This window comes from Balearica regulorum, chromosome 29, assembly GCF_011004875.1.
Source record: "Balearica regulorum gibbericeps isolate bBalReg1 chromosome 29, bBalReg1.pri, whole genome shotgun sequence".
Taxonomy (NCBI): domain Eukaryota; kingdom Metazoa; phylum Chordata; class Aves; order Gruiformes; family Gruidae; genus Balearica; species Balearica regulorum.
Window position 1 is genome coordinate 1,152,135 of NC_046212.1, and position 15,265 is coordinate 1,167,399.

At 73.4% G+C, this 15,265-nt stretch overlaps 3 protein-coding genes across 4 annotated transcripts; all 3 read right to left on the reverse strand.

Annotated features, from left to right (window-relative positions):
• Positions 1–386: 386 nt before the first annotated feature.
• TIMELESS (timeless circadian regulator) lies at positions 387–8,857 on the reverse strand. 2 transcript variants are annotated; one of them, XM_075737655.1, is made up of 30 exons: positions 8,828–8,857; positions 8,107–8,267; positions 7,882–8,035; positions 7,675–7,789; positions 7,523–7,585; positions 7,309–7,410; positions 7,043–7,198; positions 6,829–6,962; positions 6,658–6,745; positions 6,400–6,576; positions 6,104–6,321; positions 5,908–6,011; positions 5,653–5,822; positions 5,444–5,569; positions 5,216–5,367; positions 5,040–5,137; positions 4,841–4,958; positions 4,558–4,759; positions 4,316–4,467; positions 4,160–4,245; positions 3,952–4,075; positions 3,779–3,861; positions 3,564–3,706; positions 3,307–3,469; positions 3,161–3,229; positions 2,968–3,086; positions 2,745–2,889; positions 2,617–2,656; positions 1,593–2,476; positions 387–1,400 (listed from the first exon to the last, which is right to left on the reverse strand). In XM_075737655.1, the coding sequence occupies exons 2-30, from the start codon at positions 8,201–8,203 to the stop codon at positions 409–411; spliced, it is 5,274 nt and encodes a 1,757-aa protein (XP_075593770.1). In that variant the 5' UTR covers positions 8,204–8,267; positions 8,828–8,857; the 3' UTR covers positions 387–408. The 2 variants fall into 2 exon arrangements, with proteins under 2 accessions (XP_075593770.1, XP_075593771.1); XM_075737656.1 differs by lacking the exon at positions 387–1,400 and having other exon boundaries at positions 1,799–2,172; positions 2,382–2,476; positions 2,617–2,653.
• Positions 8,858–9,330: 473 nt separating this feature from the next.
• MIP (major intrinsic protein of lens fiber) lies at positions 9,331–11,340 on the reverse strand. Its single transcript, XM_075737657.1, has 4 exons — positions 10,918–11,340; positions 10,331–10,495; positions 10,122–10,202; positions 9,331–9,771 (listed from the first exon to the last, which is right to left on the reverse strand). The coding sequence occupies exons 1-4, from the start codon at positions 11,275–11,277 to the stop codon at positions 9,550–9,552; spliced, it is 828 nt and encodes a 275-aa protein (XP_075593772.1). The 5' UTR covers positions 11,278–11,340; the 3' UTR covers positions 9,331–9,549.
• Positions 11,341–11,557: 217 nt separating this feature from the next.
• Positions 11,558–14,629, reverse strand: LOC142598627 (aquaporin-4-like). The gene is made up of 5 exons (XM_075737658.1): positions 14,259–14,629; positions 13,358–13,678; positions 13,135–13,287; positions 12,978–13,058; positions 11,558–12,535 (listed from the first exon to the last, which is right to left on the reverse strand). Exons 1-5 carry the CDS (start codon positions 14,271–14,273, stop codon positions 12,326–12,328), a joined length of 780 nt encoding a protein of 259 aa, XP_075593773.1. The 5' UTR covers positions 14,274–14,629; the 3' UTR covers positions 11,558–12,325.
• Positions 14,630–15,265: the final 636 nt, after the last annotated feature.

Genomic DNA, 15,265 nt, shown 5'->3' on the forward strand with positions numbered 1-15,265 from the left:
TCCCCGAGCCGGAGACGCGGCTTCCAGCGGAGTTGCTCACTTCTCCGAAATGACGTCAGGGGGCGGGGCCGGCGGCGGCGGGGCCGGCGGGGGCGGGGCGATGGCGGCGGCGGGGCGGGACGGGCGGGGGCACGGGGGGAGCCCGGGGGGGGCCGGGCCGGGGCCGGGGACAGCCCGCGGGGCCCGGAGCACGGCACGGCACGGCACGGCACGGCACGGCACGGCACGGCACGCTGGCGGGGCTGGGGCCGGCTGCCACCACGTGGGTCGGGCAAGGTCTCCCCGCAGGGCCAAGGTCCCCGTGCCCCGGGGCAGGGCGGCCCCGCATCGACCGGCCACCGGCCCCCCCCGGGCAGGGACGCGGACACGGGCCGGGACACGGAGCCAGCTGCCGCGTAGGGCCTTTATTCAGACGATGAGGACGGGGCCGCTGTGGGCGGTGGGGGCCGGCTGGGGGTCCCCGGCCGAGGTGAAGTAGCTGATGAGCGCCCGCACCCCCGCCTTCAGCCCCGGCTGCAGCCCCAGCTGCAGCCCCAGGGCCACCGGGCCACCGGCGCCGGCGGTGAGGGCGGCCAGGCCGGCGTAGCCCAGGTCTTCGGCGACCTCCAGGGCCCGCGCGGAGGCCACGGCGTCGCAGCCCTGGAAGGCGTAGTAGAGGCTGGTGCCCAGGTTGTAGAAGGTGCTGACGCCCGGCACCCACTCCAGCACCCCGTGGGCCTCCCGCTCCCCCGGCGGGTTGCAGGCATCCTCATCCTCCCGCCGACGCCGGGACTGGTGCCGGGCGGCACGGCGGCACGCAGGCAGCCAGGCACGAGCCCTGGCCCCCGGGAGCGCCTGGACCTCCTCGGCCACGGGCCCCGAGACCGGCACCCCAGGCAGGGTGGGGTGGGTGCCGGCCGCAGGGCCCCGGAGCCGGGAGGGCGCCGAGCAGGGCCGTGCTGGGGCAGAGCCCCCCGGCTGCACCAGGCTGAGGAGGAGGAAGGGCAGAGCCTCGGGGGCCGGGGCACCCCGCAGCCCCGCCAGACCCCGGAGCAGCGCCGTGGCCGTGGGGGGACCCAGCTCCCGTGCCAGCGCCAGCACCTCCGCCTCGGCCTGGGTCGCGCAGGCGGCCCCGCTCAGCGCCAGGGCCAGGGCGGCGCGGGCCAGGGCCCGGGGCGGCGGCGGGAGCTGGGCGAAGCCGGGCAGGGCCTCGGGGCGCAGGTCCTGGCATGAGACCCCGCGCCCCGGCAGGGCCTGCGGCGGGATGCGCTCCGCCAGCTGCCCCAGCAGCACCCGCACCGCGGCCTGGTCATCGGCACCCGGCCTGGGGGGGACGGCAGGGAGGGCACTGCCCCCCAGGCTGAGGAGGAGGAGCAGGAGGAAGAGCAGAACCTGGGGCATGGCAGCAGCTCCAGGACAGCCTGTGGAAGGGGGAGAAGGGGGAGAAGGGGGAGAAGGGGGAGAAGGGGGAGAAGGGGGAGAAGGGGGAGAAGGGGGAGAAGGGGGAGAAGGGGGAGAAGGGGGAGAAGGGGGAGAAGGGGGAGAAGGGGCAGAGCCCCGTCAGCCCCCCCACAGCCGCAGCTCCCCGCGGCCCCCCCAGCACCCCGGCTCACCCGCTTGCCGACACTGCCGTCCCCTGCCCCGTCCTGGCGCTGGGGCTGCTGGCGCTGGGGCTGCCGCCCCTGCGGCCCCTTTATAGCCGCTGCTATCGGGTGTTGCGACACCCAGGGCCTGGCCCCGGCCCAGGGACAGGGCAGGTCCCGGGGAACGGGCAGCTCGCAGCCCCAAGGGACCCCGCAGCCCCACACCAGGCAAGGCCGAGAGCTGCATTGGTTTATTTGGTCTCTTTACAGATTTAAAAGGTGTTAGGGGAAGAAACACAACAAAAAAACAGCTGAGGGAAAAGAGAGAGTTTGGGGTAAAAACGGGGAAACGGAGACACCGGGTCAGACAGAGGAGAAGGACAGGGCGGAGAGCTGCCGCCTGCGTTCGCAGCACCTTTAAAAACAGCTTTAAAACCTGCAGAAAACCCAGAAAACAACCCAGGGCCCAGGCAAGTGGGAGCCCCTCAACCTTCCTCTTCCTCTTCCTCCTCCTCAACACGGCGGACGCGCTTCCGCCTCCCCAGGGGCTGCGGGTCCTCATCATCCTCCTCCTCCTCGGAGCGGGGGGCTGCAGGGGCCGGCTCTGTGCCTGTGGGTAGAGGGAGCGGGGAGGGGGCTGAGCACCCCCAGCCAGGGGTTGCAGGGAGGGGGGGGTACGCCCCTGCCCCCCCCCATCTCCCCAGCACCAGGGATGCAGCAAAGGGGCCGGGTCCAGCGTGACCTGGCAGCATCCCGTGCCCAGCTCCCAGTGACACCCAGAGCCCCCACAGCCCCCCAGAGGGGAGGGGCTGAACCCACCGGAGCTGCTGTCATCCTCCTCCTCCTCGCTGTCGAGCTCTCGACGTCTCTTGGTGCCTGGCTGCACGGGGCTGGGGCCAGGGACAGGCTCCTCGCTGCAGCAGTGAGGACAGGGGTTGGCATCGCTCAGCCCCACACCGGGAGTACCCCAGTCAGGGAGGGGACCCCCCCAACCACCCCCCGGAGTGGGGGGAGGACCCAGCTGCGGGGCTGGTGCACGGGAGCCCGTTCTAACCTCTCCGAGTCCGATCCCAGCCCTGCCGCTGGCTGCTCTGCTGACGGGCACAAGAAGAGGGGCTGATGGCCGGCCCCATGACTTGGGGACCCCAGCCCGGCTCCTGCACCCCCAGCCCAGCCTCTCACCTGGAACTGAGTCCTGGGGACACCTGGGGGGCTCTGGCGGCACCTGGGAGGACCCCGGAGGGTCGGGGCCGTGGTGGGCGATGGAGGCGGCCAAGCGGCGGAGCTGCTGTGGGGTGAGGGTGGCCGGGATGCGCCAGAAGGATTCCTGGGCGGAGAGGGGAGACACTGCAGGGCCGCGCCGGGAGCGAGAGGACGGGGACAGAGATGGGGACGGGGACCTCACCTGCTCGTTGGCGGGGGGCCGGAGCCCCAGCTGCCGTAGCAGGGTGCGGAAGCGCCGGTCTTCCATGGCGTCCTCGTTCTCCTCCGAGAGCGGCACCAGCGGCACCGGGTGCGACACGCCTGGGTCAAGAGCACCGTCAGCCCGGCCCCAGCCCCGGCCCCCGCCCCGGTCCCAGCCCCCCCCGTCCGCTCACCGTCCTCCTCGCGGTCCCCGGCCGTCCTCCTCAGGCAGTTCTCCAGCCACCGCAGGGGCCCAGCCAGGCCTGGGGACAGGGGAGGGTGAGGCAGGGTACGGCCCCACGGCCAAGCCCGACTTGGGGGCTCGGAGCCCCTTGCCCACCTTCCTGATGCAGACAATGCGCCAGGCCCTGCCCGGCCCCTTCCTCAGGTGCCCAGTGCTCCTCCATGGGGCCTTCCTCCTCATCATCCTCCTCCTCCTCTGAGCTGTCACCGTCCTCTGCCGAGCTGTCCTGGGCCAGCGGTGCCGGGGCGCCTGCAGCACCCTGCGGGGACGAGCGGTGTGTGGGTGCCCATGAAGGGGCAGCACATGCCGGGCACAGCCCGAGCCCCCCCCCAGATCCCCCCAGACCCCCGTACCGGCCCAGGGCCCCAGCTCTTCCTCCGGCGCTTCTTGTACAGCTCTTTGCGCTCCGACACCAGCCCCAGCCCCAGCAGCTTCTCCACCACACGAGCCCGCGACCGCCGCGCCGTCAGGTGCTTCATGATGTTCCCCAGGACGTCTGTGGGGAGGAGGGGGTCAGGATGGGGGGGCTATGGGGGGCCACCCCCCAGCCCATCCCAGCCCCGCTCACCCTCCGAGCCCTGGAACTCCTCGAAGAGCCGCGTCAGCTCCTCCTCCTGCTCCTGCGTCCACAGCACGAGGCGGGTGCCCTTCCTGGGGGATGGGGCACGGCCATCGGTCCCTGCCCCCGAGTGAGGCGGCTGCCTGGCTGCCCTGGGGGTCCCAGGGGGGTCCCCAACCCACCTCTCCCGTGGGAAGTCCTTGGCGCTGCTGGCCAGCCCCAGCCGCACCAGCTGCTTCACCACCTGCCTCCGCGTCCGCCCGGGCGCCGGGAGATGGGCCAGGATGGCGGCGATGACGTCCTCGCCTGCGGGAGGGGGAGGCTGCAGGGAGGGAGCCCCCGCTGCCCCCGGGGGTCCCGCTGCCCCCCGCCCCAGGGAGCCCCTGGTACCTTCCACCTCCTTGTACTTCCAGTACAGCTCCCGCAGCTCCTGCTCCTCCTGGGGGGTCCAGGGGGGGACCCGGCTCCTGCCAGCCCTGCGCAGAGGGGAGGGGAGGTGAGGGGAGGTGAGGGGAGAGCGGCAGCCCCCTCCCCAGCCCCACTCACCCTTCTCCCTGGCACAGGGACCCGTAGCCCTCGGTCATCTCCCGGACGGCTGCCGGGCTCTTCCAGAAGAGCAGCTCCACGAAGGCTTTCTTGTTGGTGGCCGCCAGCGCAAAGAACTTGCCCAGGATGAACTTGGCCAACGCCACCAGCTCCTGCGGGCAGAGGGAGAGTGGGCGGGGCTGCGAGATGCCAGGGCAGGACCCCTCCCCGGGGGCGTGGGGGGCTTGGGGGCCCTGGCTGACCTGGTGCGCGCCGGCGGCGGGGTCGTTGAGGAGGCGGTGGAAGAGAGCGAAGAGGGAGAGCTGGAAGAGCAGAGGCTCCATGTGCAGGTCGCGGGCCAGGCGGTGCAGCAGGCGAGCGGCGCAGTGGTTGGTGCGGGGGCTGTTGCGGGCGTACCCCCGCAGCAGCAGCACGAGCGCCCGGACCACGGGGGCGCAGGCGAACCTGCCCCAGTAGCCCTGATGAGTCGGGCCGCCCCGGCGAGTGGTGCCACCCCGGACCTCCCCCGCCGCCGTCCCCTCTCACCGTTTCAGGTAGTCGAGGAAATTGAACTCCTTCTCCGACACCTGCACGGTCTCTTCCTCCTCTTCCTCATCCTCCTCTTCCTCTTCCTCTGGTTCCTCGGCCTCGGGGGGTGCAGGCCCTGCGCATGGCATGGTGTTGAGCACCTGGAGGGCCCTGGCCCAGAGCACGCCGCCCCCGGTGCCACCAGCCAGGGACTCACGGGGCAGGGGAGCGAAGAGGATCTCCCGCAGCAGCCGGGTCTCCTCGGGCGGCCCCGCGTCAGGGGGTCCGAACACGTCCCCTTCGGGCCAGACGTCTCTGGGGAGAGGGGGACAGGCTGGCACTGTGTTCCCATGCCCCTGCGTGGGTGCAGGATGGGAGCTGTGGTGCTGGTACCTAGCAGAGCGCAGCAGCTGCAGGGCCTGGGGCGCCTGGGCATCCCGCAGGCACCCCTGGATCCGCAGCAGAGCCTCGGCACGCTGCTCCTCCACCGGCGTCTCTGAGGCGGCGTCGAAGGGCACCACGTCCTCGGGGAGGGGCAGCTCACCCTGGGGCAGGACACTGTCACCCTGCGCCCCACCAGGACACCCGGTGCCCTCCGTGGGGCCGGATCCTTCCCCCTACCTGCAGGCAGGCCTGGAGCTGCGGGGCCAATCCTGCCCACAGCTCCTCCAGCGCCGTGGCGCTGGGCGGTGGCGGGGCGAGGGCTGCAGGTGCCCGCGGCTTCTTCCTCCTCCGCACGCGTTTGCTCTGGGGGGGGGGGGCGAGGATGGGGTCAGCAGGGGCCGCCCGACCTCCCAGGGACCCCCCCCGGCAGGGGAGCCGCATCCCACCTGCACCACGAGGCCGGCACGGCTGCGGCAGAAGCGCTCCAGCATGCGGAGGAAGAGATGGGCCGTCTCCACCAGGTCCCGCAAGAAGCTGCGCGGCTGCTTGGTCTCGTCAAACTTGCGGAAGAGGGCGAGGAAGAGCTCCCGGTACTCCATCAGGTAGAAGATGTTGCCTGGGGAGGAGAGGGTCAGCTGTTGGGGGGGGGGGGTCTAGGGTCAGACCCCCCCAGGGACAGAGGGTGGGACAGACGGACTCACTCTTGATGACCTGGCTGCTGTCCCGCACCGCCTGCTCGGGGGACCGGTCCATCTCCTGCACCGTCCGCAGCAGCTCCTGGTACGCCTTCAGGGCCAGGTGCATCCTGGGGACCGGCAGCGTCAGGGCAGGTCCCGCACCGGGGGGGTCCCAGGCACCGGGGGGGGGGCATGGTGTGGTGTGTGTCCCAGTCCCCACCTGCGTGCCCAGGTCGCTGCCTCCTTCTTGTCCATCAGCGCCATTTCGTAGTAGTTGGTGAGGTTCTGCTCGATGAAGTGGAAGGCGCGGACGCCCACCGTCTCCGACACCAGCTCGGGACGGAAGCCCCGGCAGCGGTTGAAGGCCATGAAGAAGGCGGTGGCCCACAGGTAGTAGGTCTCGTCGTGCTGCTGAGCCTTCTCCCGCACCAGCTGGTCCTGGGGGTGGCGGGGGGGGGGCTCAGTGGGGGTCCGGCAGCCTGGAGAGGGGATCACAACCCCCCCCCGGCCCCTCACCTTGACCAGCAGCATCAGGCGGTTGTAGCAGCCCTCCAGGAAGTCCTGGCAGAAGCGGCGCAGGAAGAGCCGGACATTGCGGGCGGAGCGGCGGGGGGGCTCGGCCTCGGGGGCAGCCTGGCGCCGCCGCGGCACCCGCCGCATCTCCTTGCCCAGGTCATGGCTGTAGCTCTTCAGCTGCAGGGAACAAGCACGGAGCAGCTAGACTTGTGCCCCCGTGTCATCCCTGTGCCCCCCCATCCCCATCCCCGCGCTTACGTTGTGCAGCCCCTTGTGAAAGACGACGTCCCGGTCCCCGATCGCCTTCAGGCCCTGCAGGACGTAGGAGCCGCCGAAGCGGGAGTGCCTGGGGCAGGGGGACACGGGTGAGTGGTGCCGGCCCTGCCACGGGGGTCCCGGCCCCGCCATGGGGGTCCCCCCGCTCCTCACCTGGACGGGCGCTGCAGCGCTCGGGCCCTTCTCTCCGCCAGCTCCCGCTGCCGCAGGGTCTCCAGCTCCCGCGTGTCCTCCCCATGCTCAGCAGCCACCTGCCCCTGCCCCAGCGCCGCCAGCTCCTCCGGGCTCTACGGGCAGTGCTGTCAGCACTGCAGGGGGGGGTCCCGGGATGGGGGTCCTGGCCCCACCGCCCCCCGCCCCAACTCACCTGGTCGCGGAACATGAGGGAGATGATCTCCAGGACGTGCAGGGCCCATTGCTGCTCCGCCTGGGCGCTGGCCAGGAACTTGAGCAGGTCATCCATGCCGCTGATGTGCAGCGCCCACAGCACCCGGTCATGCACGCTGGCATCACCGTCCACACCCTGAGGGGGACGGTGGGCGAGGGGCTCAGTAGGCAGAGCGGGGGGGTCCCCGGGGAGCCACCACAGCCCCAGACCCGCCAGGTACCCAGGGAAGGGCCCCGTCCCAGTACCTGGTCCTCTGCGGGGTCGGGGGGGACGTGTAGCACATTGCGCACCAGCAGCAAGATCCTCTCGATCAGCAGCGTGTCCTCCTCCTGCCGCTGCTCCCAGTCCTGGGGCGACGGGGCCGTGAGGGCTCCCCATGACACCCATGGGGACCCCAGCCCCACTCGGCAGGGATGGACCCCGCAGTCCCCGGGAGCCGCGCAGGGAGTTGGCACTCACCAGCTGCAGCAGGTCGTAGAGCTTCTCGCTGAGCACCCCAAAAACTTTCTCACTGGCAAAAGCCTGCAGAAACCCCTGCGTGAGCGAGGGGGGCACAGGCAGAGCCCCCCGCCCAGGGGCCGTGCCGGGGCCCCCGCCCCGGGCAGACTCACCTCTTTGTAGGCCTGGAGGTAGGACAGGACCTGGAGAAAGTGGTGCCGGGAGGTGGCATCCGACGGCACTTTGCCAAAGCAGAGCAGAGCCGGCTGCGTCAGGTTCACCATCAGCCTGCGAGCGGGTAGGGTGGGGGTGCGTGGGACCGTCGCTCTGCGGGGAGCCCCTGCGGGGACACCCCCAGCCCCAACCCTGCCTCCCGGTACCTGACGACAGCATCGAAGAGCACCGAGTCCTGCGCGTACTGGACCAGGATGGGCAGGAGATCGTTCTGCAGGATCTGAGCCGCCCCCAGCTGCTGCCGGACGTCCCGGGTCTCGTCCTCATGGCGCAGGTACCGGATCAGGTCCTTGACGCTCTCTGGGGGGGGGACACGGGCCCGTGAGCCCCTGCCGCCCCCGGCCCCTGCCGCCCCCCGCCGCCCCACCTACCCAGGCAGTCGGGCTCCCGGTGGTAGACGTCCCCTTCCAGGTAGCCCAGGGCACTGCAGGTGGCCAGCAGCTCGCAGTTCATCATGTACCAGTCCATGCAGCGCGGCGCCGCGCTGGGGACCGGGGGCCTTCTGCGAGACGGCCGTCAGTGCCGCCGCCGGCTGCCCCCCCCCCCGCCCCGTTCTGGGATCCCCCCGGTACCGGGACACCGGTCAGATTCAGGCGCCCCCCCACACCCCCCCGATACCGGAGCGCCGGCCGGTCCCGGTCCCCCCGCTCCCCGCCCCGGTTCCCCCCCGGCCGGTCCCGGTCCCCCCGCTCCCCGCCCCGCCCCGGTTCCCCCCCGGCCGGTCCCGATCCCCCCGCTCCCCGCCCCGGTTCCCCCCCGGCCGGTCCCGGTCCCCCCGCTCCCCGCCCCGCCCCGGTTCCCCCCCGGCCGGTCCCGGTCCCCTCGCTCCCCGCCCCGGTTCCCCCCCGGCCGGTCCCGATCCCCCCGCCCCCCGCCCCGGTTCCCCCCCGGCCGGTCCCGGTCCCCCCGCCCCCCGCCCCGCCCCGGGTCCCCCCCGGCCGGTCCCGGTCCCCTCGCTCCCCGCCCCGGTTCCCCCCCGGCCGGTCCCGATCCCCCCGCCCCCCGCCCCGGTTCCCCCCCGGCCGGTCCCGGTCCCCCCGCTCCCCGCCCCGCCCCGGTTCCCCCCCGGCCGGTCCCGGTCCCCCCCCTCACCTCGCGGCCCAGCGCGCGGGGCCCGGCGCGGGGGCGGTGTTACACAACCGCCCCAGTTCCCGCGGCGAGAGGCCCCGCCCCGCCCGCGGGCTTCAAGCGGTAACTCCCACCGAGCGGATGCGGTGGGCCCTCCCTCCCTCTCTTCCACCGCCTACCACGGGCATGGACCGGCGGCGCGGTACCACGCAGCCCCCTCCCCTCGGGTACGGCACTTGCGCCGCCCCGCTGCAACCCACCGTAGTGTCGCGGGAACGCCCCCCCCCAAGGATCGCCCCGCGGTGAGGGAGTGCGTCCCTACGACATTGCCCTTTTAAGTGCGGGGGCCGGCTGGGACGCGGCCCCCTCCCCCGGGGCGGGGCCTCCCCTGCGGGCGCGGGAACGGGCGGCCCCTCCCGTCAGCCCCCGCGCGATGCCGGTCCCGGTGCCCCCGGTGTGTCCCGTCCCCGTCCCGTTCCCCCCCCCCCCCGCCGGTCCCGGCCACGGCCGCGAGCGGTTACCAAAATAAAAGAGCAGGTTTAATTCACCGAACACAGAACTCCCGCCGCAGCGGGGCGGGGCGGCCCCGGCCCGGTACGATCGGCCCCGGCCAGGCCCGGGTCCCGGATCCCGGCAGCGGGGCCCCGCCGCCGCCCGCCGCGCCGCACACACACGCACGCACCACACGCACCGCGGCGGCCCCGTCACAGCAAAGCAGCGGGCGGGCGCGGGGGCCCGGGCCGGGCCTACAGGCCCTGCGTCTTCAGCTCCAGCGGCTCGGCCGGCGGCTCTGGCGGCAGCTCGGCGGCGGTGGCGACGGCGACGGCGGCGGCGGTGACGGTGACGGCGGGGGGCTCTCCCTTGAGGGCGGCCAGGCGCTCGGCCAGGCTGCGCGGCCGCGGGCACAGCGCGAACTCGTACAGCACCGCGCCCAGCGCCGCGCCCAGCAGCGGGCCCGCCCAGTACACCTGCGGGGGGGCGGCGTGGGCACCGGCACCGGCACCCCCGGGCGGCGGGGCACCCCCGCCCCCCACCCCTTGGGGGCCCGGCCACGGGGCACCCACCTCCCGGTGCGGGGTGGGGTGGGGGGGGTGTATGGGGGGGGTGAGGGGGGGGCGGCCGCGTCCCCCCGAGGTGTTGGGGGGCAGCAGGGTGAGGGGGGGGGGGCTCGTCGCGCCCCGGGGTGCTGCTGTCACCGGGGTGGCTCCGGCGGCCGCCCCCCCTCGGCGGGGACACCGTGGCTGGGGCAGGATTGGGACAAGCGGGGAGGGAGCGGGAGGGCCTGGGGTGGGATGGGGGGTCCCCCCGCCCCACTTACCCAGTGGTTGGTGAAGTTGCGGGTGATGACGGCGGGGGCGAAGGAGCGTGCGGGGTTCATGCCGGCACCCGTGTAGTGGATCTGCGGGGAGGACGGGGCGGTGGGGGGAGGACAGGGCCGTGGGGTGCCGGCTGACTGCCCCCATGGCCCCGGGCCCCCCCCGCCAGCCCCCAGGGTCACGGCAGGGGGGTCCCCGTGGCCGCCCTTACCCCGAAGAGGTGGCCGAGGGCGAGGGAGAAGCCGACGGGCAGCGCTGCCGAGTCCGGGCGCCCGTCGTGGCGGTCGTCGAAGCTGGCCAAGACGCAGAGGACGAACTGGGCGGTCAGGAGCAGCTCCACCACCGTGCCCTGGCCCGGACCCACGCCGGGGTGCAGCTGCGTGGGGAGGGGGTTCAGCACCCCGCCTGCCCCCGGCTGGCAGCCAGCACCCCACGAGCTGGTTCCCCCCTTCCCCAGACACCCCAAAGCCCCCCCACTGCCCTGGCTCTGTGTGTGTCCCCCCTCGTGCTCCCAAGCACCTCCTGGCCCCAATTCCCCACCGACCCCCCCCATCATCCCCAGCCCCACCGTACCCCAAACCCCCGCTCACCCCCAAACCCCTCCCAGACCCTCAGCCCCCATTACTGCCCCACGTCACCCCAACGCCTCAAGCACCTCCTGACACCCCCCCCCTTGCTCCCCCTCAGCACCCCAAACCCCCAAGCATCTCTGAACCCCCTCCATCCTCCATTACAGCCCCATGGTACCCCAACCCCTCAAGCGCCCCCAAACCTCCCCCACCCCCCTACCCCGCTCACCGCGCTGAGGCCGAGGGTGCCGCGGACGGGGGCCGGCGTCACACCGTAGAGCACGCCGGCCCCGGCCAGGGCGCCCAGCAGCTGGGCCAGGAGGTAGCCCAGGGCTCGGGGCAGGGAGAGCTGCGAGGCCAGCAGGAAGGCCAAGGTGATGGCCGGGTTGATGTGGCCCCCGCTGACGTGGCCCAGCACCTGCACCAGGGTGGCCTGAGCCAGCCCGAAGGCCAGGGCGGCCCCCACGACGCTGGGGGGGCCCGGGGCCCAGCGCAGGGAAGCCCCCAGCCCCAGCAGGGCGTAGAGGAGGCTGCCCAGGAACTCGGCCAGGACGGCCCTCCAGAAGGAGGACGAGCGCAACTCCCGCATGGCCTGGCCCCGCTGCCCTCCACGGCCCCGCTCCCCTCCCCGGGGGCCACTGGTGCCCACCTTTATAAGCCCCCCCCGGGCCGGCCCCGGGGGTGGGATCCCACCATTGCCACCCCCCCACCGTTAACCGCTTCGCTGCTTGGGGCGGGGGACGGGTGACGTGCGGTGAGGGACCCCCCCCCCCAGGGGCAGCCCTGCACCCCCGGGACAGTGGGGACCCCCCCAGAGTTGTGCCCCCTCATCCCCGGGGCTGCCTCCTTGCCTCGGGGGGGGCTCTGACCCATAGGTGCCCTCTGTGGGGTTTGGGGGACACCACCGTGCTTGGGGGCTGGGGGCAGCGCTGAGACACACCCCCCCATGTTTTGGGGGGCACTTTGGGGGGGGACCCTGCTGGGAGCCAGCCTCTCCCAGCCCAACACGGGGGGGGGGGGACACTAGGTGCCCCCCCATACCACCCCTGCTGGGGGCCGCGGGGGCTCCCCCCGCCCCAGCCCTGTTGTCTGCGGGAGGGTTATTCAGCCCGGCTTAGCGGGCGCTAATTCCCCGGCCGGGGGGATTAGGGCCAGGCCTGGCCATTGGCGCCCGCCGAAATCTGCCGGGGCTGCAGAGGCCGCGACAAAGGGCTTTGCTGCGCTCAGCACCGTGGCACGGGACGGGGTGGATGGGGGGGTCCCGGCCCCCACCCTCACCACGGGGCCGCTGGGAGGGGGCACCCGCCTGGGGGAGCTGGGGGGGGGGCACGGCCCCGAGGGGGGCACGGGGGAGGACCCTGGTGTCGGGATGCCCTTGTGCCCCGAGGGTGCAGGATGGGGGTCCTGCAGCCACCGAGCCCCCCCATCCCTCACAGCAACACTGCACCCAGCTCCGACCCAAAGCCACCTTTAATCCTCCTAGGGCGGTTGTGGGGGGCTGGAACCATCAGTGCACGGCCCCCCCAGCCCCCCCATCCTGCCAGGGGGGCACCGTGCCCTCGGTGCCCCAAGGAGGGTTGGGGGGGGGACCCGGTGCCCCCTCCCGCGGGCTGGGTTGGAGCAGGGGGCCGGGTGGCTCAGGCTGTGCCCTGGCCCTGCTCGGCCGGGGTGGCCGGGGGGCTGCGGGCAGATGGCGAGGAGGGGGCCGGGCTGGTGGTCTCCACCAGCGCCACGTCCCGGCAGGACAGGCAGGCGCCCAGCTTCTCCCGGGAGGCGCCGGGGGCGAAGATGAACTCGTAGGAGAGCCCGGCCAGCACCGCGCCCAGCACCGGCCCCAGCCAGTACACCTGGGGTGGGGGGGACACGGCATCAGGGGTGCCCTGGGGACAGGGGGATGTAGGGACGGGGGCTGCTGGGCACTGCCCCGGGGATGGGGGGGACCCCACACTGGCAACGGGGACTGACTGGAGGAACCTGCCCTGGGCAGGAGGAGCCGTGGGGGGATCACATGTTGGGGATGGGGGGCACTGGAGGGGGCCTGTCCCAAGGATGGGGACTTGAGGGGACCCATCCCTGTGATGGAGGGACCAGGAGGACCCAGTCGGGGGATGCAGCCAAGGGTGACCTGTCCCCGGGGGCACCGGGGGACTCAGCCAAATGAAGGGAAGAGCCAGGGACCCCTGTCCTGGGGTGGAGAAGGGACCAGGGGGGGTCCCACACCACAGCTGGGGGCACCCATCCCCACACTGGGGTCCCTGGGGGGGGGATCCAGGGGTGCCACCGACTCACCCAGTGGTCGTCCCAGATGCCGGTGACGATGGCTGGTCCCATCGAGCGCGCTGGGTTCATGCTGCCTCCTGAGAATGGCCCCTGCGGGAGAGAGGGGTCAGGGCTGGCCGGGGAGGGGGCCAGCAGCCCCGGGGTGGGGGCAGGCAGGGGTCCTTACCGCAGCCAGGGCGCCGGCGGCCACGGCACTGCCCAGGGCCAATCCGCCCTGGGGGGTCGCCCGGTCTGTGGCAGCGAAGGCGGCCAGCGCCAGCTGGAAGGTGGCGAAGGTCTCCCAGGCCAGGGCCTGCCCCGCTGTCCCTGCCGCGCTCACCTGCCATGATGGCCCGGCCTCAGCACCCCGCTGCCAGGACAGGGCCGGGGCTGGGGCTGGGGACACTCACCCTGGTGACGAGGCTGGCGTCGTCCGGCAGCGCCAGGCGGGCAGCGGTGGAGGCCAGCACCGCCCCGGCACACTGGGCCAGGAGCCCGGCGGCCCCACGCAGGGCACCCAGCTTGCGGGTGCAGAGCAGGGCCAGGGTGAGCGCTGGGTTGGCCTGGGGTGCCCCGAGGGTGCAGGCCAGCGCCCCAGCCACCAGCCCCCCGGCCAGCGCCGGTGCCACGGGCCCGGGGGCCGCTGAGGCACCCAGCACCACCCCCACGAAGATGAATGTTGCCGATGCCTCCGCCAGCACCCCCTGCCAGAAGCACCCGCTCCGCAGCTCCTGGGGGCACGGGGTGGCTGGGTGTCACTGGGTGCCATGGCAACAGAGCACCTTGGTGATGGGGTGTTGTGGCAATGGGGGACCTCAGTGATGGGGTGCCATGGCAACGGGATGCCTCAGTGACTGGGTACCATGGTGATGGGCTACCTCAGTGATGGGGTGCCATGGCAACGGGATGCCTCAGTGACAGGGTACCATGGTGATGGAGGCGTCTTGGCAATGGGGCACCTTGACAACAGGGTCACCATGGCAACTGGAGCACTATGGCAATGGGGGCACCATGGCAACGGAGATGGGTGCCATGGCTACAGGCTGTCACTGAGGTGGGGGCAGGCGCCACAGTAGGGCTGGGGGCCACGGGGAGGGGGGGGGGCACACAGGGACCCTTGTGCCAGGGCTATGGACTGGGGTGCTGGGTCTGGGTGCTGATACGACAGACTAGGGGGTCCCCAAGAATTAGGGGGCTGCTCACCCACCCCCCTGGCAGGGAGGGACCCCAGGACCCCGAGGTCACGGCTCCAGGGGCGAGTGGGGGGCCGAGGGTGCAGGGGCCGGGGCAGCGCAGCTCGCAGGGCCTTACCTCCCCGATGGCCATGGCGCAGCTGCGGGGCCGAGGCAAGCGCAGAGGATGCCCAGGGCGGGGGCACCTCCCCCCTCAGCCTGGCCACCCCCCCAGCACCGCCACCCCCCAGGTGTGGGGAGGGACCCCCCCCCCCCCCGCTTGGCACAAGGCACCCCCGGGGTGCAGGAGGGGGCTAGGGAACGGGGCAGCTCCATGGGGGGCTGCGGGGGTCCCGGCTCACAGCATCTCTGGGTGCCATGGCAACAAGCTGGGACACTTTGGGGTGTTGCCAGGACGACTGGCACTCCATCCCCGGGTGAGAGATGAAAGGCAGGGATGAAAGGCTGCGGGGAGCAGGGGGGGAAGGTGCCTGCAGTGGTGGGGAGGGCACCCCCCGCTGTGCCGGTCACCGAAGGGGGGGCAGCAGGAGAGGTCCGGGGCGGGGGTGCCCCTCGGCCCCGTGGCCCTGCCAGCTCAGCATCCCGGCCCGCACGTGGGGTGAGTCAGCGGGGCCGGTGCCGAAGGGCCTGGTCAGCACGGGGCACGCGGCCGCCCGGCCCTGCTGACGCCCTGCAAAGAGCCAGAACAATCCGCGCCGCGCGCTGCCACAAAGGGGCCAGGCCGGCACCGTGGGGACGCACGGACACACGGCCCCACGGCCCCGCGGTGCCTGCTGGGGGGCAGGCGGGGGCTGAGTGGGGCCGCAGCGGCTCCCCCAGCCCCGGCCCAGCACCCCGGCCCAGGTCCGTGCCAGGGTGGGGGCTGCTGGGCCGGGACCCCCCGTCCTGCTCCTGACAGGGCCCCGGGGGTGCTGCAAGCCCCCCAGGCCCCCCGGGACCCCCGGGACCCCCATCCTGCCCCCCAGCTCCCCCGTTCCGGCCCCCCCCCCCCCCCCGACACCGCGGTGGTGGTGGGGGGGAACAAGAAGCGCCAAGATGGCGGCGCCCTGCCCGCCTCAGCCGCGGGGCGGAGCCAGCCGGAGTCACGCGGTGGGGGAGGGAGGTGCCAAGATGGCGGCCCCGCCC